The 17,499-nt window shown below is 39.1% G+C and overlaps 1 protein-coding gene across 3 annotated transcripts in view; it reads right to left on the bottom strand.

The window, feature by feature from the left end:
• The window catches only part of SKA2 (spindle and kinetochore associated complex subunit 2), a 38,604-nt gene extending 21,374 nt beyond the window's left edge, over nt 1-17,230 (bottom strand). Inside the window, exon 1 of one of the 3 annotated variants that reach the window (XR_003525204.2) lies at nt 17,123-17,174. Coding sequence is in view for 2 of the 3 variants with exons in the window: in XM_027625304.2 (XP_027481105.1) it covers nt 17,123-17,155 (33 nt within the window). In the remaining variant the exon portion in view is untranslated. Of the gene's footprint in view, nt 1-17,122 lie in introns of all 3 variants that reach the window. The other 2 variants (XM_027625304.2, XM_027625306.2) reach the window with 2 other exon arrangements.
• Between the last annotated feature and the right edge of the window lie 269 nt (nt 17,231-17,499).

Here is a 17,499-nt window from a genome sequence, read left to right as displayed (position 1 = left end):
TTAACATTTTCTTTACATAAAAAAGGCATACAAACCTATATTAACATTTGGATGGAGAGTATGGGGAAAGGGACAAGGGAAAGGGCAAATCAAATTATTAAACAAAGACTATGCATTCAAGACCTGATTTGTTTGTTTTAATTATTGAAAAGGACTGCAATTCCATAGCTTTATATATAATTTAAAACATTATTTAACAGTCTAAAGCATAATTTTTTAAAAGATTTTATTTATTTATTTGATAGAGAGAGAGAGCACAAGCAGGGGGAACAGTAGAGGGAGAAGGAGAAGCAGGCTCCCTGCTGAGCAAGGAGCCCGATGTGGGGCTTGATCCCAGGACCCTGGGATCATGACCTGAGCCAAAGGCAGACGCTTAACCATCTGAGCCACCCAGGTGCCCTAAGCATAATTTTTTTAAAAAGATATTATTTTTTAAGTAATCTCTGCAGCCTATGTGGGGCTCAACACTGAGATCAAGAGTCATGTGTTCGGGGCACCTGGGTGGTTCAGTCGGTTGAGCATCTGACTCTTGATTTCAGCTCAGGTCATGATCTCAGGCTCATGGGATCCCCCTCCCCCCCCACCTTGGGCTCCACACTCAGGAGGGAGTCTGCTGAGATTCTCTCTCCCTCTCCCTCTGCCCCTCCCACCCTAAAATAAATAAATCTTAAAAAAAAAAATTTACAAAAATGGGCAGAAGAGGGGCATCTGGGTGACTCAGTCAGTTAAGGGTCTGCCTTTGGCTCACATCATGATCCCAGGGTCCTGGAATCAAGCCCCGTGTCAGGTTCCCTGCTCAGCAAGGACTCTGCTTCTCCTTCCCCCTCCGCTCCCCCCCAACCCCCACTCATACTCTCTCTCATAAATAAATAAAATCTTTAAAAAAAAATGGGCAAAAGACATGAACAGACATTTCTCCAAGGAAGACATATAGATGGCAAATTTAGACACATGAAAAGATGCTCAACATCACTCATCATCAGGAAAATGCAAATTAAAACCACAATGAGACATCACTCCATACCTGTCACAATGGCTAAAATAAAAAATTCAAGAAACAATAAGTGTTGGTGAAGATAGACAGAAAAAGGAACCCTCGTGCATTGTTGGTGGGAATGCAAACTGGTACAGCCACTGTAGAAGACGGTATGCAGGTTCTTCAAAAAGTTAAAAATAGAACTACCTTACAATCCAGTAATTGCACCACTGAGTATTTATACAAAGAATACAAAAACACTAATTCAAGGGGATAGATTCATCCCTATGTTTATTGCAGCATTATTTACAATAGTCAAACTATGAAAGCAGCCCAAATGTCCCTGGATAAATGAACTGATAAAGACTATGTGATATATGGGGCACCTGGGTGGCTCAGTCAGTTAAGCATCTGCATTCAGCTCAGGTCATGATCCCAGGGTCCTGGGATCAAGCCCTGTATCAGGCTCCCTGCTCAGCAGGGAGTCTGCTTCTCTCTCTCCCACTGCCCCTCCCCCCTGCTTGTGCTTTCTCTCTCTTTCAAATAAATGAATAAAATCTTTAAAAAAAGAATATGTGATATATATATTATATTTGGCCATAAAAAAGAATGAAAATTTGCCATTTCCAACAACATGGACAGAGCTAAAGAGTATAATGCTAAGTGAAATAAGCCAGTCAAAGACAAATACCATATGATTTCACTCAGATGTGGAATTTAAGAAACAAAACAAATGAACAAATGGAAAAAAGAGAGAGAGAAACCAAAAAAACATAATCATAGAGAGCAAACAGATGGTTACAAGAAGGGAGGTGGGGGGAATGGGTGAAATAAGTGAAATAGATGAAGGGTATTAAGAGTACACTTTTATCCTGATGAACACTGAGTAAAACACGGAACTGCTGAATCACTATATTTTACACCTGCAAGTATTTAGCCTGTATGTTAACTACAATGGAATTAAAACAAACAAACAGAATCTGTATTCTAGAAGCCCTTAACTTGTTTATGAAACAGAAATTCTTAAACCCGTATGTGTGTGTTTTTAAAGATTTTATTTATTTATTTGAGAGAGAGACAGAAAAAGCAAGCACAAGTGGTGGGGGGTGGACAAAGTGGGAGATGCAGAAGCCCACTGACCAGGGAGCCGGAGGAGGGGCTCAATCCCAGGACCTGAACAGAAGGCAGACACCCAACTGACTGAGCCACCCAGGAACCCCCATATGTGTTTTTTAATTTGATATTTTAGTTCTGATTAAAGTTTAACTACCATAATCCCAAAGACCATTTAACAATGTCTTCTTTTCAAGAGAGCTGTTTTAGCTATGGCTTCCTGTAATACCTGGAGGTCCACAATGTATTAAAATCATCAAACAGTATCAATAATAAGTGGTTCCTGCTTTTAAGTAAATTATATTTTAATAAGATACCAAAGAGTGTGCTTCTGATCAATGATATGATGGAGTCAGCTAAATTTTTAAATATGTTTGTAAACCCACTGTTAAACACAGGCATAACTAAAAATTAAACTACATAAATTTACCAGTAAACAAATTATTAAAAACAAATTTATACTCAAAAATTATAACTTCCTAGTGATTTTATTATATTTTACTATTATATACGCTCTTGAGATCTATCTATGTATATAGTGAAAACACTATATCATGTGCTACTGTGCATGTCTTCCCAACTCCACTTTCAATGACATCATGCTGGTAGCTTGCAATTGGCCAGAGTAGGAATATTTACACCAGGGAAATTGCCAAATGCTTAAATTCAGGATTTCCTTGCTCCTCCTCCCCCTAGCTGCATTTATATGTATACTTACTTCTGCTTTCAAAAGATTTTTTAAAATTCCCAACCCCCTTAAATAATGTGCCCATATTTCTATTGGAAAAATATTTCAGAAGATAAATTGAATTTTAAACAGACTTCCAAAAATGGGGAGGAGGGAATAGGGAGTTATCATTTAATGGGTCCAGAGTATGAGTTTGGAAAGATGAAGCAGTTTTGGAAATGGGTGGTGGTTGTGGTTGTACTAGAATGTGAATGTACTTAGTACCACTAAACTGTAAACTTAAAATGGCAAATTTTGTAATATATATTTTATCACAATTAAAAATTTTAAAAAAAGACGGGAAAAACAGCTTGAGAGAAGAATGTAATCCTCTGTGAAGAACTGAACAGAATATTTCATGATAATACATAGGGGAAGTATTTACTTATTAGTGAAGTCAGTGGGCTTGGGAATAAGCAGGGAACAAAAAAGACAAAAGGATACCAATGCAATGTTGAAAAACAGAAAAACAATCAAGATTTTCTGATTTGAACCCTTCATTTTATAAATGACGAAACAGTCTAAGTGATTTGCCTCTAGTTCTATTTTCATTACTATGTTTCTTATGCAGTTAGATGAAAGTCTATACATGATATACAGGACATTAAAGTCAATAAAAGTCACATAGATGGAGGCAGGGAATGTAAAGACTTTAGCTAAAGTAAAATTTAAAGTTTTTTTGTTTTTAAGTTTCAAATCTAGTATCACTGGTTAGTCCACTAAAAAATTCCCTCTGAACACAACCTGGTATTATGGTCCAGAAAAAAGAAAGTAAAAGGATTGGGCTACGTGGTAGAAGTTCTAGCCCTGGTATCACTAACAAGCTCTGTGGCATTAGGTAAGTCTTCCATCTCTCTGGGTCTCTTCTACTAAATAAGAGAGTCGGAAATCTAAGGTCCCTTTTAACACTAATATTCTATTATTTCATAATACTACAAATAAACCCAAGTTTAATTTATCAAAATGTAAAAATTTAGAAAAGATTAATTTCCTTCTTCTAAGATATTAAAACTTGACATTTGAGTTTCAGATTTTAATGTTTATATTAAGAATTAGCTTCTACTATTTGTTTTCTTCCTAAACAAAGATGACCGTTGCTTCGGTTTCAGCTATATAGTTTCTGCAACCTGCCCATTGTTCTTCCCAAACACCAAAACCCTATAAGCAATATTGCACTACTCAGAGCTATTTACACAGCAGAGACAATATCGATAGGGTTCTAGTATCTGGTCATAAACAGAAAATTTTTTAGTCACATGGTAGGAAATTTGCTGACCAATTACTAGTGTCAAAAATTCATTAGCGTCTGATTAAGGGAGCAAACTGATGCTAAAAAATTTCATTCACAGCCCTCCTCAGTTACAAATTTGCCTCTTAAAGCCTAGTTAACAGTGAGGTTGCTCTTTAATTAACTTTAGCTACCTATCTTATTTTTAGGAGCATTAGAATATTTAAAATAAAACTAGTGAATTTTTTAGAGTGGGGAGGGAAAGAGGGAGACAGAGAATCTTAAGCAGGCTCCATGCTCAGTGCTGAGCCCAGCATGGCACTTGACCTCATGACCCTGTCATGACCTGAGCCATCAAGAGTCAGAAGCTTAACCAACTGAGCGCCACCCAGGTGCCCCAAAACTAGTGAATTTTTTAAACCCAAGACATTCATATTTCAGAAGCCAGTTTTCTTCTAAATCAGTAATAAGAATAAATGGAAACTTTTATGCCCATCTTATGAATGATAAATAAAATATGCAATTTAGCTGGGAAAAGTCCATTGAAATCAACATTAAAGCCCCCCAGACAGCCAAATTACATTCTGCCAATTGGACATCCTTGGAAACAGACTGGGACTGTAAAGAAGATACTATATAAACAGGAAAAGGAATAGTTTAGGAAATAATTTTGAATTTTAGAGTATGCTACATATTGCATAAACATATAATATTCGGTCTGTTATACTAGTTTTCATTATAATCATCAGCTTAACGCTTTATACCACTCAACTATTTGGCAGCAAGGAGAAAAGAACTACAGACTAACTTAAAAATACTTCCTTTTTTTTTTAAAGATTTTATTTATTTATTTGACAGAGATGCAGCAAGAGAGGGAACACAAGCATGGGGAGTGGGAGAGGGAGAAGCAGGCTTCCCAGGGAGCAGGGAGCCCGATGGGGGGGCTGGATCCCAGGATCCTGGGATCATGACCTGAGCTGAAGGCAGATGTTTAATGACTGAGCCACCCAGGCACCCCCAAAATACTTCTTTTTTACAAACCTATAGATTCTTACTGGAACAATAATGCTCCCTTTCAAAAGAACCAGTGCTCTAAAAAAGCAAACACATCCTCATGTGAGCAAGTTTGCCTCAACAGCATCAAACCACAGAAAATGAAGAAATATGGCAGTCTTGTCTATGATGAGAGAAGTTGGTAGAGGTGCATTCTAGACTCAGTAGCTTAGAAACACATTTTCCATAGAAACACTGTTTTAAGGGAGAACCGGGCATATTAATACTTCCAGATCTAGGTTAGCAATATTATCAACCAAAGAAAACTAATACTTAATGAACACACCCCTTTCTTTACATTCCCCTCTCTCCGATGCAGATTTAGAAACACCTTTATCTACTCTCATTTTATTTTGTTCATGGCTCTAGCTTACCATTTCATTTATTATATTATAATCATTTGTCTGCTTGATAGTGTCACCACTTGATTTCAAATGTTTTGCTGGCAAGAGCCCTGTCTTCCTTTTTATATCCCCTAGTTTTCTTTTTTAAAGATTTTATTTATTTATTTATTTGAGAGCTAGCGAGAGAGAGAGATTGAGAGAACAAATGGGGGCAGAGACAGAGGGAGAAGCAGACTCCCTGCAGAGCAGGGAGCCTGACATGGGACTCGATCCCAGGACCCTGGGATCATGACCTGAGCTGAAGGCAGTCACTTAACCAACTGAGCCACCCAGGCGCCCTATCCCCTAGTTTTTAATATACAGCCTAATGCTCAATGACAAAAAGGAATAGATGAAAGAACATTCATTCCTTTGAAGAACAATCTGGGAACCCAACCACCCTCTAAAGCCTGTCTTAAGAAATATTTAAAAAAAAAAAAAAAGAAAGAAAGTTCCCAACAAGTTGAGGACCACCCCAAACGTATACACAATCACAACTGTTTTTTGTGTATTTCTACTGGAGGGCTGAACTATTATCTAGCCTCTTCCAGATAGAACACATGTCAATGCATGTCTGGAACAGATAAGCAATAATATGCACAAGCACCAGGTTGCACATGTTATTGCCAGCAAAAGCAACATCAAAGCAGAAGAAAGTGAGAAGCTTCAAGTTCATCAGTTCCTAATCTGCAGGCATTTATGAAACAATTATTAGAGTAGTACACATAAGCAAGCCCCTGCCTGTAAAAGATTGGTTTTATCAGTTGAATGTAGTCTAACTTTTTAAAGCTTTCAGGATCCTAGATTATTTACACTAATTGTGCTATGGACACATAATGGACTACAGGGAGAGATTTTCATAATATACTGAACAAATTTGGTTTAGAAAAAATAGGGGCGCCTGGGTGGTCCAGTCAGTTAAGCATCCCACTTTTTTTTTTCTTAAAGATTTTATTTATTTGAGAGAGAGAGAATGAAAGACAGAGAGCACAAGAGGAAAGAGGGTCAGAGGGAGAAGCAGACTCCCTGCTGAGCAGGGAGCCTGACATGGGACTCGATCCCGGGACTTCAGGATCATGACCTGAGCCGAAGGCAGTCGCTTAACCAACTGAGCCACCCAGGCGCCCAAGCATCCCACTCTTGGTTTTGGCTCCAGTCATGATCTCGGCACCTTGGGATGGAGCCCCACATCAGGCTCGGCACACAGCACAGAGTCTACTTGAGACTCTCTCTCCCTCTCCCTCTGCCCCTCCCCACCGTGCTCTCTCTTTCTCTAAAATAAATAAATAAATCTTAAAAAAAAAAAAGGAAAAATAGTTAAAGATACACCTGCAAAAAAATCTAAAATATACAACATAGACATAATACTCATAGAATTGTAGGGATTTTTTTCATGTCTTCTAATTAAATTACATGTATAATTAAGCAAAACTTTTTTTTTAAAGATTTTTTATTTATTTATTTGAGAGAGATAATGAGAGAGAGAGAGAGCACATGAGAGGAGGGAGGGTTAGAGGGAGAAGCAGACTCCCTGCTGAGCAGGGAGCCCGATGCGGGACTTGATCCTGGAACTGCAGGATCATGACCTGAGCCGAAGGCAGTCACTTAACCAACTGAGCCACCCAGGCGCCCCTAAAGCAAAACTTTTTTAAGTGTAAGTGCATTCTGTACTAAGTCACTCTTCACTTAAAGGTCATTGGGTTTGCGGCACCTGGCTGGCTCAGTCAGTGGGGCATGTGATTTTTGATCTCAGGGCTGTAGGTTCAAGCTCCACGTTGGGTACAGAGATTACTTAAAAATAAAATCTATATTAAAAAAATTTTTAAGGGGTGCCTGGTGGCTCAGTCATTAAGTGTCTGCCTTTGGCTCAGGTCATGATCCTAAGGTCCTGGGATTGAGCCCCACATCAAGCTCCCTGCTCAGCGGGAAGCCTGCTTCTCCCTCTCCCACTCCCCTTGTGTTCCCTCCCTCTGTCGAATAAATAAATTAAAAAAAAAAATCTTAAAAAAAAATTTTTTTAAAAAGGTCATTGGGGTTAATGATCTTATTACTTAATTTCAAGTACTTTCAACCTCTGAATAGCAGATATTCTTCTTTTTAAGATTATATTATTAAGATTTATTTATTTGAGAGAGAGAGAGAGAGAGCACGAGTGGGAGGGTCAGAGGGAGAGGGAGAGAGAAACCCAAGCCAACTTCAGGCTAAGGATGGAGCCCAATGCAGGGCTCAATCTCATGACCCTAAGATCATGACCTGATAGGAAACCAAGAGTTGGACACTTAACCCAGGTGCCCCTGAATAGCAGATATTCTTTTTTTTTTTTTTTAAAGATTTTATTTATTCATTTGCGAGAGAGACAGAGAACAAGCAGGGCTCGGAGAGGCAGAGGGAGAGGGAGAAGCAGACTCCCCGCCGAGCAAGGAGCCCGATGCGGGACTCGATCCCAGGACCCCAGGACCACGACCCGAGCCGAAGGCAGACACTTAACCATCTGAGCCATCCAGACGCCCTGAATAGCAGATATTCTTAATACTGGGCCCAGGAAACCATGGGGGCAAAGGTGTACAAATCCCTACTTACTAGTTAGCAAGTTAATGTATCTCTATACATTTTTCTGATGAGTTGGAGCTCCTCTAAAGATTCATGGCATAAGGGAAAAAAAAGATTAAAAACCATCACAAGAGAAATGTACATCTGTCTTAGTGTCAATGACAAGGTATCAAAGATTACCAAATAAACTTAACATCTGTACTCCTAGATGGAGCAGGGGGAAAAATGGAAAGTACAGTAAGTACCAAGAGATAGTCTGCTTTTTTGTCATTCAAAAAAAGTGTGATTGCTTTTGAAACCCAAATGCTAAGCATATTACTGGGTACAAAAAAGGCAGATACTTTCCTCTCGTTTATTTATTTATTTATTTATTTCCTCTAGTACTAGCCCGCCCTAGTAACATTTACTGAAAGGAAGTAAGAAGTACTGTCATTTACAATTAGGCAGATTGAGTGGGGAAAGGAGGCATTTATAAAAGTTATACAACTCATATTTCCTAACAAAAATAAATTGTTCTAAAAAGTTAAATGTATTTTACAATCACTGTCACTACATGAAAATCTTAGCAAAAACTGAGATTATTTCCTCATTTATAAAATGAGAAAAACACTGAATCAAAGAATCAAGGATTGACTTATACAAACTTTTAAAATGTTATGTACTGGGCGCCTGGGTGGCTCAGTTGGTTAAGCGACTGCCTTCGGCTCAGGTCATGATCCTGGAGTCCCGGGATCGAGTCCCACATCGGGCTCCCTGCTCAGCAGGGAATCTGCTTCTCCCTCTGACCCTCTTCCCTCTCATGCTCTCTTGCTACCATTCTCTCTCTCAAATGAATAAATAAAATCTTTAAAAAAAAATTTAAAAAAAAATAAAATGTTATGTACTGAGACAAATCAGAAGTATAATCTTTTAAAGTCTAATTGAGAATAAATTTTATTTATCAGAGATATTCTCAATATTGAAACTTTGTATTATATTTGGGTAACAAAGGTAAGATATTTTTTATTTGTTTCAAAACTTTTACTTTGCTCCAAGGAAGAAGAAAATTCCCCACTTGGTTTTAAATGAATTCATATATATGGTCTTTCATACCCTACTGTTGAAACTGAAGATGTGTTCACATCAAAATACAATTCAAGGCAGAAGAAACCTTCCCTCTCCTCACCATCTGGTACATTTTTTTATTCTTATTTTCTTGTATATAATCTTTTACCCAGAAAACTTAATGGTTCTACAAGCTCTGGGATAGAAAGAAAATTCGATGATATATCTAAAAGGAAATATATTACACTGTTATCAATTCACTTTTTTTTTAAAGTAGGCTCCACGCCCAACGTGGGCCTTGTACTCATGACCCTGGGATCAACAGTCACATGCTATACTGATTGAGCCGGGCAGGTACCCCCCAATTCACTTCTTTAGAGAAAACAAATGAGGTCCTCAAATTAAGCAGTTTTCTTCCCTCAGTCCCTCACCATGTAATGTCTTACCTGATTAAAAAACACAAAATCCTACCCAGTGCTTGGAATGCCCACTAGAGAATGGTAGGAAATTAAAAGCCAAAGAAGAGAAAAACAACCACACTTTAGGCCAAGAGAACTAACTCAGATTTTATAAATAAAATTTGGGAATAAAATGGTTTTCTCATAAGCAGTCATGTTCTTCATTCCCTACCAAATGATGTCCTTGAGTCCATGCCTAATATCTCACATATCTTTCTTCCCTCCGGTATCCATTCTCCTGGCTTTTAAGGACATTTGTTTAACAAATAGCTTACTTTTTTCCTAAAATCTCTGAAATTTATTTAGAATACATGTTATGGGGTTCCTGCGTGGCTCAGGTCATGATCCCAGGGTCCTAAGATCAAGCCCTGCATCAGGGTCCCTGCTCAGCGGGAAGCCTGCTTCTCCCTCTCCCATTCCCCCTGCTTGTGGATCCCTCTTTCACTGTGTCTCTCCCTGTCAAATAAATAAATAAAATATTTTTAAAAAAATAGAATACATCTTGTAACAGTTCTTGCTCTAATTTTAAGATATAGAGCAGTAGTAGAAATCACACTAAGCTGGTTATGAAAAATTTATAAACAAGACCTATACACTGAAAACTACAAAACACTGTTGAAAGAAATTTTAAAGACCTAATAAGTAGAGAGATAACATTCAAGCATCAGAAAACTCATTACTGTTAAACTATCAATTCTCCCTAAATTGTTCTCTCGATTCAACATGATCCCAACCAAAATCCCAGAAACCTTTTTTTTGTAGAAATTGACCAAAAAAAAAAGAAAGAAAGAAAAGAAAGTTTATTTGGAAATGCAAAATAATTTAAAAGTTTTAGAAAACAAGAGCAAAGTTTGAGGCCTTACACTTGATAATTTCAAGACTTACTATACAGAGACAAACCATGAGAGACTTAACTATAGGAAACAACCTGAGGGATGCTGGAGGGGTCGTGGGTGGGGGGATGGGGTAACTGGGTGATGGGCATTAAGGAGGGCACTTCATATAATGGACACTGGGTGTTATATTCAACTGATGAATCACTAAAATCTACCTCTGAAACAAAAAACAACAACAAAAGACTTATTATAAGGCTACAGCAACCATGACAGTATGATACGACATAACTGAACAAAACAGAGTTCAAAAATAAATAGACTGGGGTGCCTGGGTGACTCAGTCAGTTCAGTGACCAACTCTTGATTTCGGCCCAGGTCATGATCTCAGGGTTGTCAGCGCAGAGTGTGCTTGAGATTCTCTCTCTCCCTCTCCCTCTGCCCCTCACCACGGCTCACACGCATGCTCTCTCTCAAATAAATAAATAAAATCTTTAAATAAATAAACCAGCCCATACATACATGTTCAACTGATTTGTTACAAAGGAGCTAAGGGTAATTCAACAGGGATATGAGTCTTTTCAACAAATGGTACCAGAACAGAGGAATATCCATACGCAAAACAAATAAAAGACCTTCTACTCTCACTTTATACCACATACAAAAATTAACTCTAAATGGACAGAGATCTAAACGCAAAATCTGGGGCGCCTGGGTGGCTCAGTCGGTTAGGGGCCCAACTCTTGGTTTCAGCTCAGGTCAGGATCTAGGGGTTCTGGGATCAAGATCCATGTCAGGCTCCACACTCAGCAGGGTGTTGCTTCCCCTCTCCCTTTGCCTCTCCCCCTACTCATGCACACTCTCCCTCTCTAAAACAAATAAATCTTTAAAAAATAAAATAAATATAAAACTAAAACATAAATCTTCTAGAAGAAAACATTTGTGACCTTGAGTTAGGCAAAGATTTCTGAGATAGAACAAAAAGAGCATAATTCATAGCAGAACAGATGTATAAATTGAACATCAAAATTTTTTATGTGAAAGGGCAAATAACAGAAAAAATTAAAGGACTCTTGTAATAGTTAAAAAGACAAACATCTTGGAGGTGCCTGGGTGGCTCTGTCAGTTAAGGGGCTGCCTTTGGCTCAGTTCATGATCCCAGGGTCCTGGGATGGAGCCCCACCTCGGGCTCCCTGTTCATTGGGGAGCCTGCTTCTGCCCCTCCCCCCTGCTCATGCACCGGCACGCTCTCTCTTTCTTTCTTGATTAAATAAATAAAATCTTTAAAAAAGAAGACAAATATCTCAATTTGAAAATAGGCAAAAGATTTCAACAGATATTCACTAAGGAAGATATTCCAACTGCAAATAAGCACATGAAAAGATATTCAATATCATTAGCCATTAAAGAAATGCAAATTCAAACTATAAGCAGATACCACTATACAATTATTAGAATAACTAAAATGAAGAAGACTGACATGGTTGAATGACTCGGTTTTGGCTCAGGTCATGATCTCATGGGTCATGGAATTGAGCCCCACATCGGGCTCTGTGCTCCGTGTGGAGTCTGCTTGGGATTCTCTCTCTCCCTCTCCCTCTGCCCCTCCCACTGGTGCTCACTCTCTAAAATAAATAAGTAAATCTTAAAAAAAAAAAAGAAGAAGAAGAAGACTGACAATATCAAGATACCAAATGTTGGTAAGGATGTGGACAAACTGGAACCCTAAATCATAGCTTTGGTAAATATTTCAGTGGTTTTTTTTTATGAGATGAAGCACATATTTTTATCATGCTACTCAAGAGAAACAAAAACATTATGTCCAAAGACTTACACTACAATGTTTATAACATCTTTATTCATAATAAGCAAAACCTGGAAACAACCCAAAGTTCACAATCTGATAAATGGATAGTTTGTAATAGTCTATACCAATGAAATACTACTCAGCAATAAAAATGGTCCAACTACTAATATGTACAACGCAGATGACTCTCAAAAGCATTGTGCTAAGTGCAAGAAGTCAGGCACAAAAAACTGCAAGCTATAAATGATTCCATTTATGTGAACTTCTAGAAATGGCAAAACTAGAGACCAATGATTGTCAGCGAGCTTGGTAGGAGGAGGCTGACTGCAAAGGGCCATAAGGGAACATTAGGTAATAGAAATGTTCTAAACCATGTCTGTGGTAGTGGTTACATGACTGTCCATATTTGTCAAAACTCTTCAAACTGTACAACTAAAATTGTTAAGTTTTACTGTATGCAAGTTATATCTCAAAACTGATTACCAAAAAAGTAATGGATTCATACTTTATTCTATTTCATTATTACAAAAAAGAACTTTAAAACAAGTACTCTTAAGTTTGAAATTCAAGCATAAACTACATAGCACACAAAATTAACACCAATTAAGATTTGGAGCAAGTTATCATGAAATATACAGCAGAGATTGTTTTCATCACTTACTAATTCACCTTAAAACTCAAAGAAAACCCAAGAGATGCCAGAACCTATCCAAATCTGTTACAGAAAAAAGAAAAATACAACTACTCATTTAAACAAGTCATAACAACTTCAGCTATTAAAAATGTTATCTCAATGTGTTTCATAGTGCATTAATTACGATAGTGAGTTTTTTTTCAAATTATGACTTCCTAAAACATATACTTAGGGTAATAAAATTATACACTTTTCAGCAACAAAGATTGTGGTAAATTACAGATACTGAAGAAAGATGTAAGGCAAGAATCAAAGTTCTGGTGTGCATTCTGCTTTCAGATGCTTTGACAATACTATTGCACTGCTAGCTGTAAAGTACAGTAGTGCAATAAAGTCAGAGCATTCGTTAGCAGAAATTGGTAGGAAAGGAACACAAAAGCATCTTGCATCAGTTGAAGCTTCAGTATGAAAAGAATTTAAAGAAGGGTTGCCATTTTGGACAGAAGACATCCAAAACCTAAGAACATGTATATCAATGTTAAAAAGAACTGAACTTAAATGTCAAAATAATAGTTTTCTGGGGCGCCTGGGTGGCTCAGTCGGTTGAGCGTCTGCCTTCGGCTCAGGTCATGATCCCAGGGTCCTGGGATCGAGCCCCGCATCGGGCTCCTTGCTCCGTGGGAAGCCTGCTTCTCCCTCTCCCACCCCTGCTGCTTGTGTTCCTTCTCTCTGTGTCTCTCTCTGTCAAATAAATAAATAAAATCTTAAAAAAAAAAAATATTGGAGTAAACAAATGAAAAAGTAAAGTAAAGAAAGTAAAATAAGTTTCCCAATCTCTAAATACCCAATCTATCTTTCTGGAATCTAAACTACACTAAACTTGATCCCAGGGTCCTGGGATTGAGCCCCACACCCCACATCCCACATCAGGCTCCCTGCTCGGCGGGGAGCATGCTTCTCCCTCTCCCTCTGCCTGCTGCTCCCCCTGCTTGTGCTCTCTCTGTCAAATAAATAAATAACATCTTTTAAAAAATAAAATAAACTACACTAAACTCTAAAAAGCTCTTAACCGTCTTATGGCTTGTTATCTCAAAAGCTTACAGATTCCCAGGGAATTAATGTGTCCTAAACAAGACCCTACCTAAGGGAATACTATGGAAAGGGACTTTAAAATTTAAGTTAACCCCTAAAGATCCTGAACATAGGAGGAAATCATCTCCATCTCCTTCAAATGTACAAACATCAAGGAGGAAATAATAATGGTACAGGAGGAGGTTCTGAGATTTAGTATGCAGGTTTTCTTGGATTCAAGCCAATTATCATTATCTTACCATTTGAACTAGTAAGAAACCATTTAAAAGTCAGATGTAAACCCAGAAATAGAAATAGTATCATAGTATCACACTGTACTTTTGTGCACAATCACTAGTGGTACCCCAAAAGAACACCAGACAAATACCACTCAACCAGTAAGTGAAAGGGAAAAAGTTAGAGAACAAAGATTACCCTACAATGAGCTTATTCCCCTATTAATAATGTTGATTGATGCAAAAATACTTTCCATTATTTTCACGAAACTTTCTTTAAATAGTCTAGGTCAGCTATTTAGATTCAACCACCTAAAAAATAAACTCAAATTCAGGACAGCTGGAACATGAGTGACCTGACCCAATCCTAAGGCCACATAACTCAGGTATTAGAATACTTCAACTCTGCTAGCCAAGGATCAGGTTTTAAAGACAGGTACTTCAGAGACAAATGTTTAATTTTCTGAATTTGAAGTTAATTCAAACAAGAAAAATATGAAATATTTAAATAAGAGGACCAGTCTGTCTGCAAAGTGAGAATAAGTATTTTCTTTACAAAGTTAAATAGTATGCATTCTCTTTCACTTATTAAATTTTCAACATTAGTTCCTCAACAAATCCTTTATTCAAGTAATGTAGAACCAAAACTCAGAGGATTGTATAGGAAATCATTTCTTTCCAATCTTAGAAATTAAACCAGTTCATAGACAAAACATTTTAAAGCACATGGCAAATCTGAAGATGAGATACACCATCCTTCACTATCCAATCAATAGAAAGCAGTAATAACAAAACTATAATAGTTCAAATACAGTTTTTAAACCCTGATGATTGTGGAAACAAACTAATAACTTGAAGGGGAGGGAGGAGGCTGCAAGTAATTACCTGCAGGTAATTTAAGAAGACCTGCTTTCTTCTCTTCATCTCTCACAAAGAATTTTTTTAAACTACCCCATCATTCAAACACCTAAAAGTTTAAGAGTCTGGCTACCTCACAATTTTCTAAAACCTTTCCTCAAGATGTATACTTGATCATTTTCTTCTTAAATTAAAATGTGTTCAATCTTGGGCGCCTGGGTGGCTCAGTTGGTTGGGCGACTGCCTTCGGCTCAGGTCATGGTCCTGGAGTCCCGGGATCGAGTCCCACATTGGGCTCCCTGCTCAGCGGGGGGTCTGCTTCTCCCTCTGACCCTCCCCCCTCTCATGTGCGCTCTCTCTCTCATTCTCTCTCTCTCAAATAAATAAAATCTTTTTTTAAAAAAAGTGTTCAATCTTTAAAAAAAAAATCCTGTGAGAATATTGACTCACATGCAAAGTCCAAAAAAGGCTTAATTGGTACCTCAAAAGTAAACAGCCAACTTGAGTGGAGAGAAGAACTGTTAAAAGCAGTTTAGCATCTTAAAATTAGGCAGAAATATCCATCCAGAGGGAGGAATTCAGAATGGGGAAAAGGGGAAGACAGTGGTAAACATCTATGCCTGTTGACAGAATCAAACTAGGATACTTGACATGTTTTGAGTGCTTCTGTTTGTTTAAGACCATTAATGATAAAAATAACAAAACTCTGATCTAGAAGTTCATGATTACAAGTTTGGAAAACAACAAAAAATTCTTCCTTCTTCACTACCATCCCACCCCAGCCCCATGCCATTCCCCACACACTCCCACAAAGAAAATTAAAACTCAAAATGGTTAGAATCAACTGAAAGCCTTCAAGTCAAATGTATATGAGAGGCACTATAATTCATTAATACATCAGAAGAAAATAATAAGATATATCAAGCTCTCACATTTTCTAGAGGTGGGAATGAGGATGAGTGTGGTACTCAGTTTCTTCCAGGATCACAAGTGATGTTGAAGTGACCCAAGGTTCAGCTTGGACAGAGCAGCACTGGCACAAATGATACCTAAGTTGTAAAGCCAGAGTATGGTAGGGGGAGGACGGCGGACTGCGATAGAAAAGAAAGATTTGGGCTTTTTTACTTAATTTTGTTATTTCTCTTTAACAAAAAACCGACAGGAGTTCAGTGATGGGCGCGTCCTCCAAACTCCTCATTTTTAAAGAAAGCCAGCTCAATTCACACAAGGTAATGCAGGGGGCAAAGGACTGAAGACAGACAAGGAGAACTAAGAAGAAAAAAGCGCGGGCGACCAGGCTGGTAGTCTAAGAATGGGAGGAAGGGAATAAAGACAAGTGAGGGGACGATCCATAGAAGAAAATTAGAACAGCGCTTCAGCTTGGCGCCCTCGAGCAGGCCAAGCAGCAGCGGGGGTCCTTTCCGATGATTCGCCCCTGCCCCCTACTTTCATAAATGAATGAAATTCGGCAACGCAAGAGCAGGGTGCCTTCCATATTCCAATTCCTCCCGTGCGCCAAGAAAGGAGCTCGAGGTTCAGGTCCCCATCGCTCACACCTCTCCCCCACCCAAGGACTTGCCACCTCCAAGCCAAACAGAAATTGGCCTTGGGGCTTCCTTGGCCGCTAGGAAGTTCTGCACGCAAGTCAAAACCTTTCTCAGACTTTCTCAGCCCGCCTTGGATAACGTGAACCGCTCTGCCGTAATGGGATTTCTCTCCGCCCCCCTCGGTTTATTCCCCACCCCACCCTCCATCCCCCTTTCTTGGAGTGTGAACAACCTCTCCCATTCTAGGGGCGTTTAGGGATCATTCCAGTCACGTCTTTTGGGGGGAAATGCATAGAACGCTGTCTTCAGGAGCCATAGCTCCCTGAGGGGCGGAAAGGTCAGGGCAAGGAACAAGGAATTCCAAAGGCCCGGCTCCCTCGGCATCTCCCGCCATTTCCCTCACGAGTTTCCCGGATGTAACCCCTTCCCCCGCGGCGGTTAAGAGACCAGGCGGCGGCGACTCCCTTTGATACAAGAGGAGGGAACTCGAATATGGTCCAGCTTCTGCCGCCCAGGGTTTCCGGCGACCCAAAATTGCATCCCACCTTGGAGGCCATCCGAGAGAAAGAAACTACCCAGTAGATCTCCTTCACTTTACACTCACCATCAGTTCCAGCTTATCGACCTCCGCCTCCATGTTGAATAGTTGACATTCCTCAGACCGCGGCGGTGCTTAAGCCGCAAACCGTACTAGCACTGAGGGTCCCTATTGGACAGCTGTCACTCAACGTCTCACACTCATTGGTTCCTCAGCTTCACTGGCGCCCGCCCATTGGCGACTGGGTAACGCCCCTCCACATGAAACACTTTCTCTAGTTGGGCAAAGACACAAAACGCTGCAGGAGGATTGGCTGTTGTGCACTTTTTTTTTTCCATTGGCTGCACCCTCATCTCTACTTTCAATTTCATAGTTAGGGCTCCGCAGAGAGGAGCTTGCGATTGGTACAATCGGAAGAAGAGCCAACCAATTACACAAAAGCT

This window comes from Zalophus californianus, chromosome 16, assembly GCF_009762305.2.
Source record: "Zalophus californianus isolate mZalCal1 chromosome 16, mZalCal1.pri.v2, whole genome shotgun sequence".
NCBI classification, from domain to species: Eukaryota; Metazoa; Chordata; class Mammalia; order Carnivora; family Otariidae; genus Zalophus; species Zalophus californianus.
The sequence above is the reverse complement of the archived record's forward strand: the minus strand, read 5'-3'. Positions and strand labels throughout refer to the sequence as shown.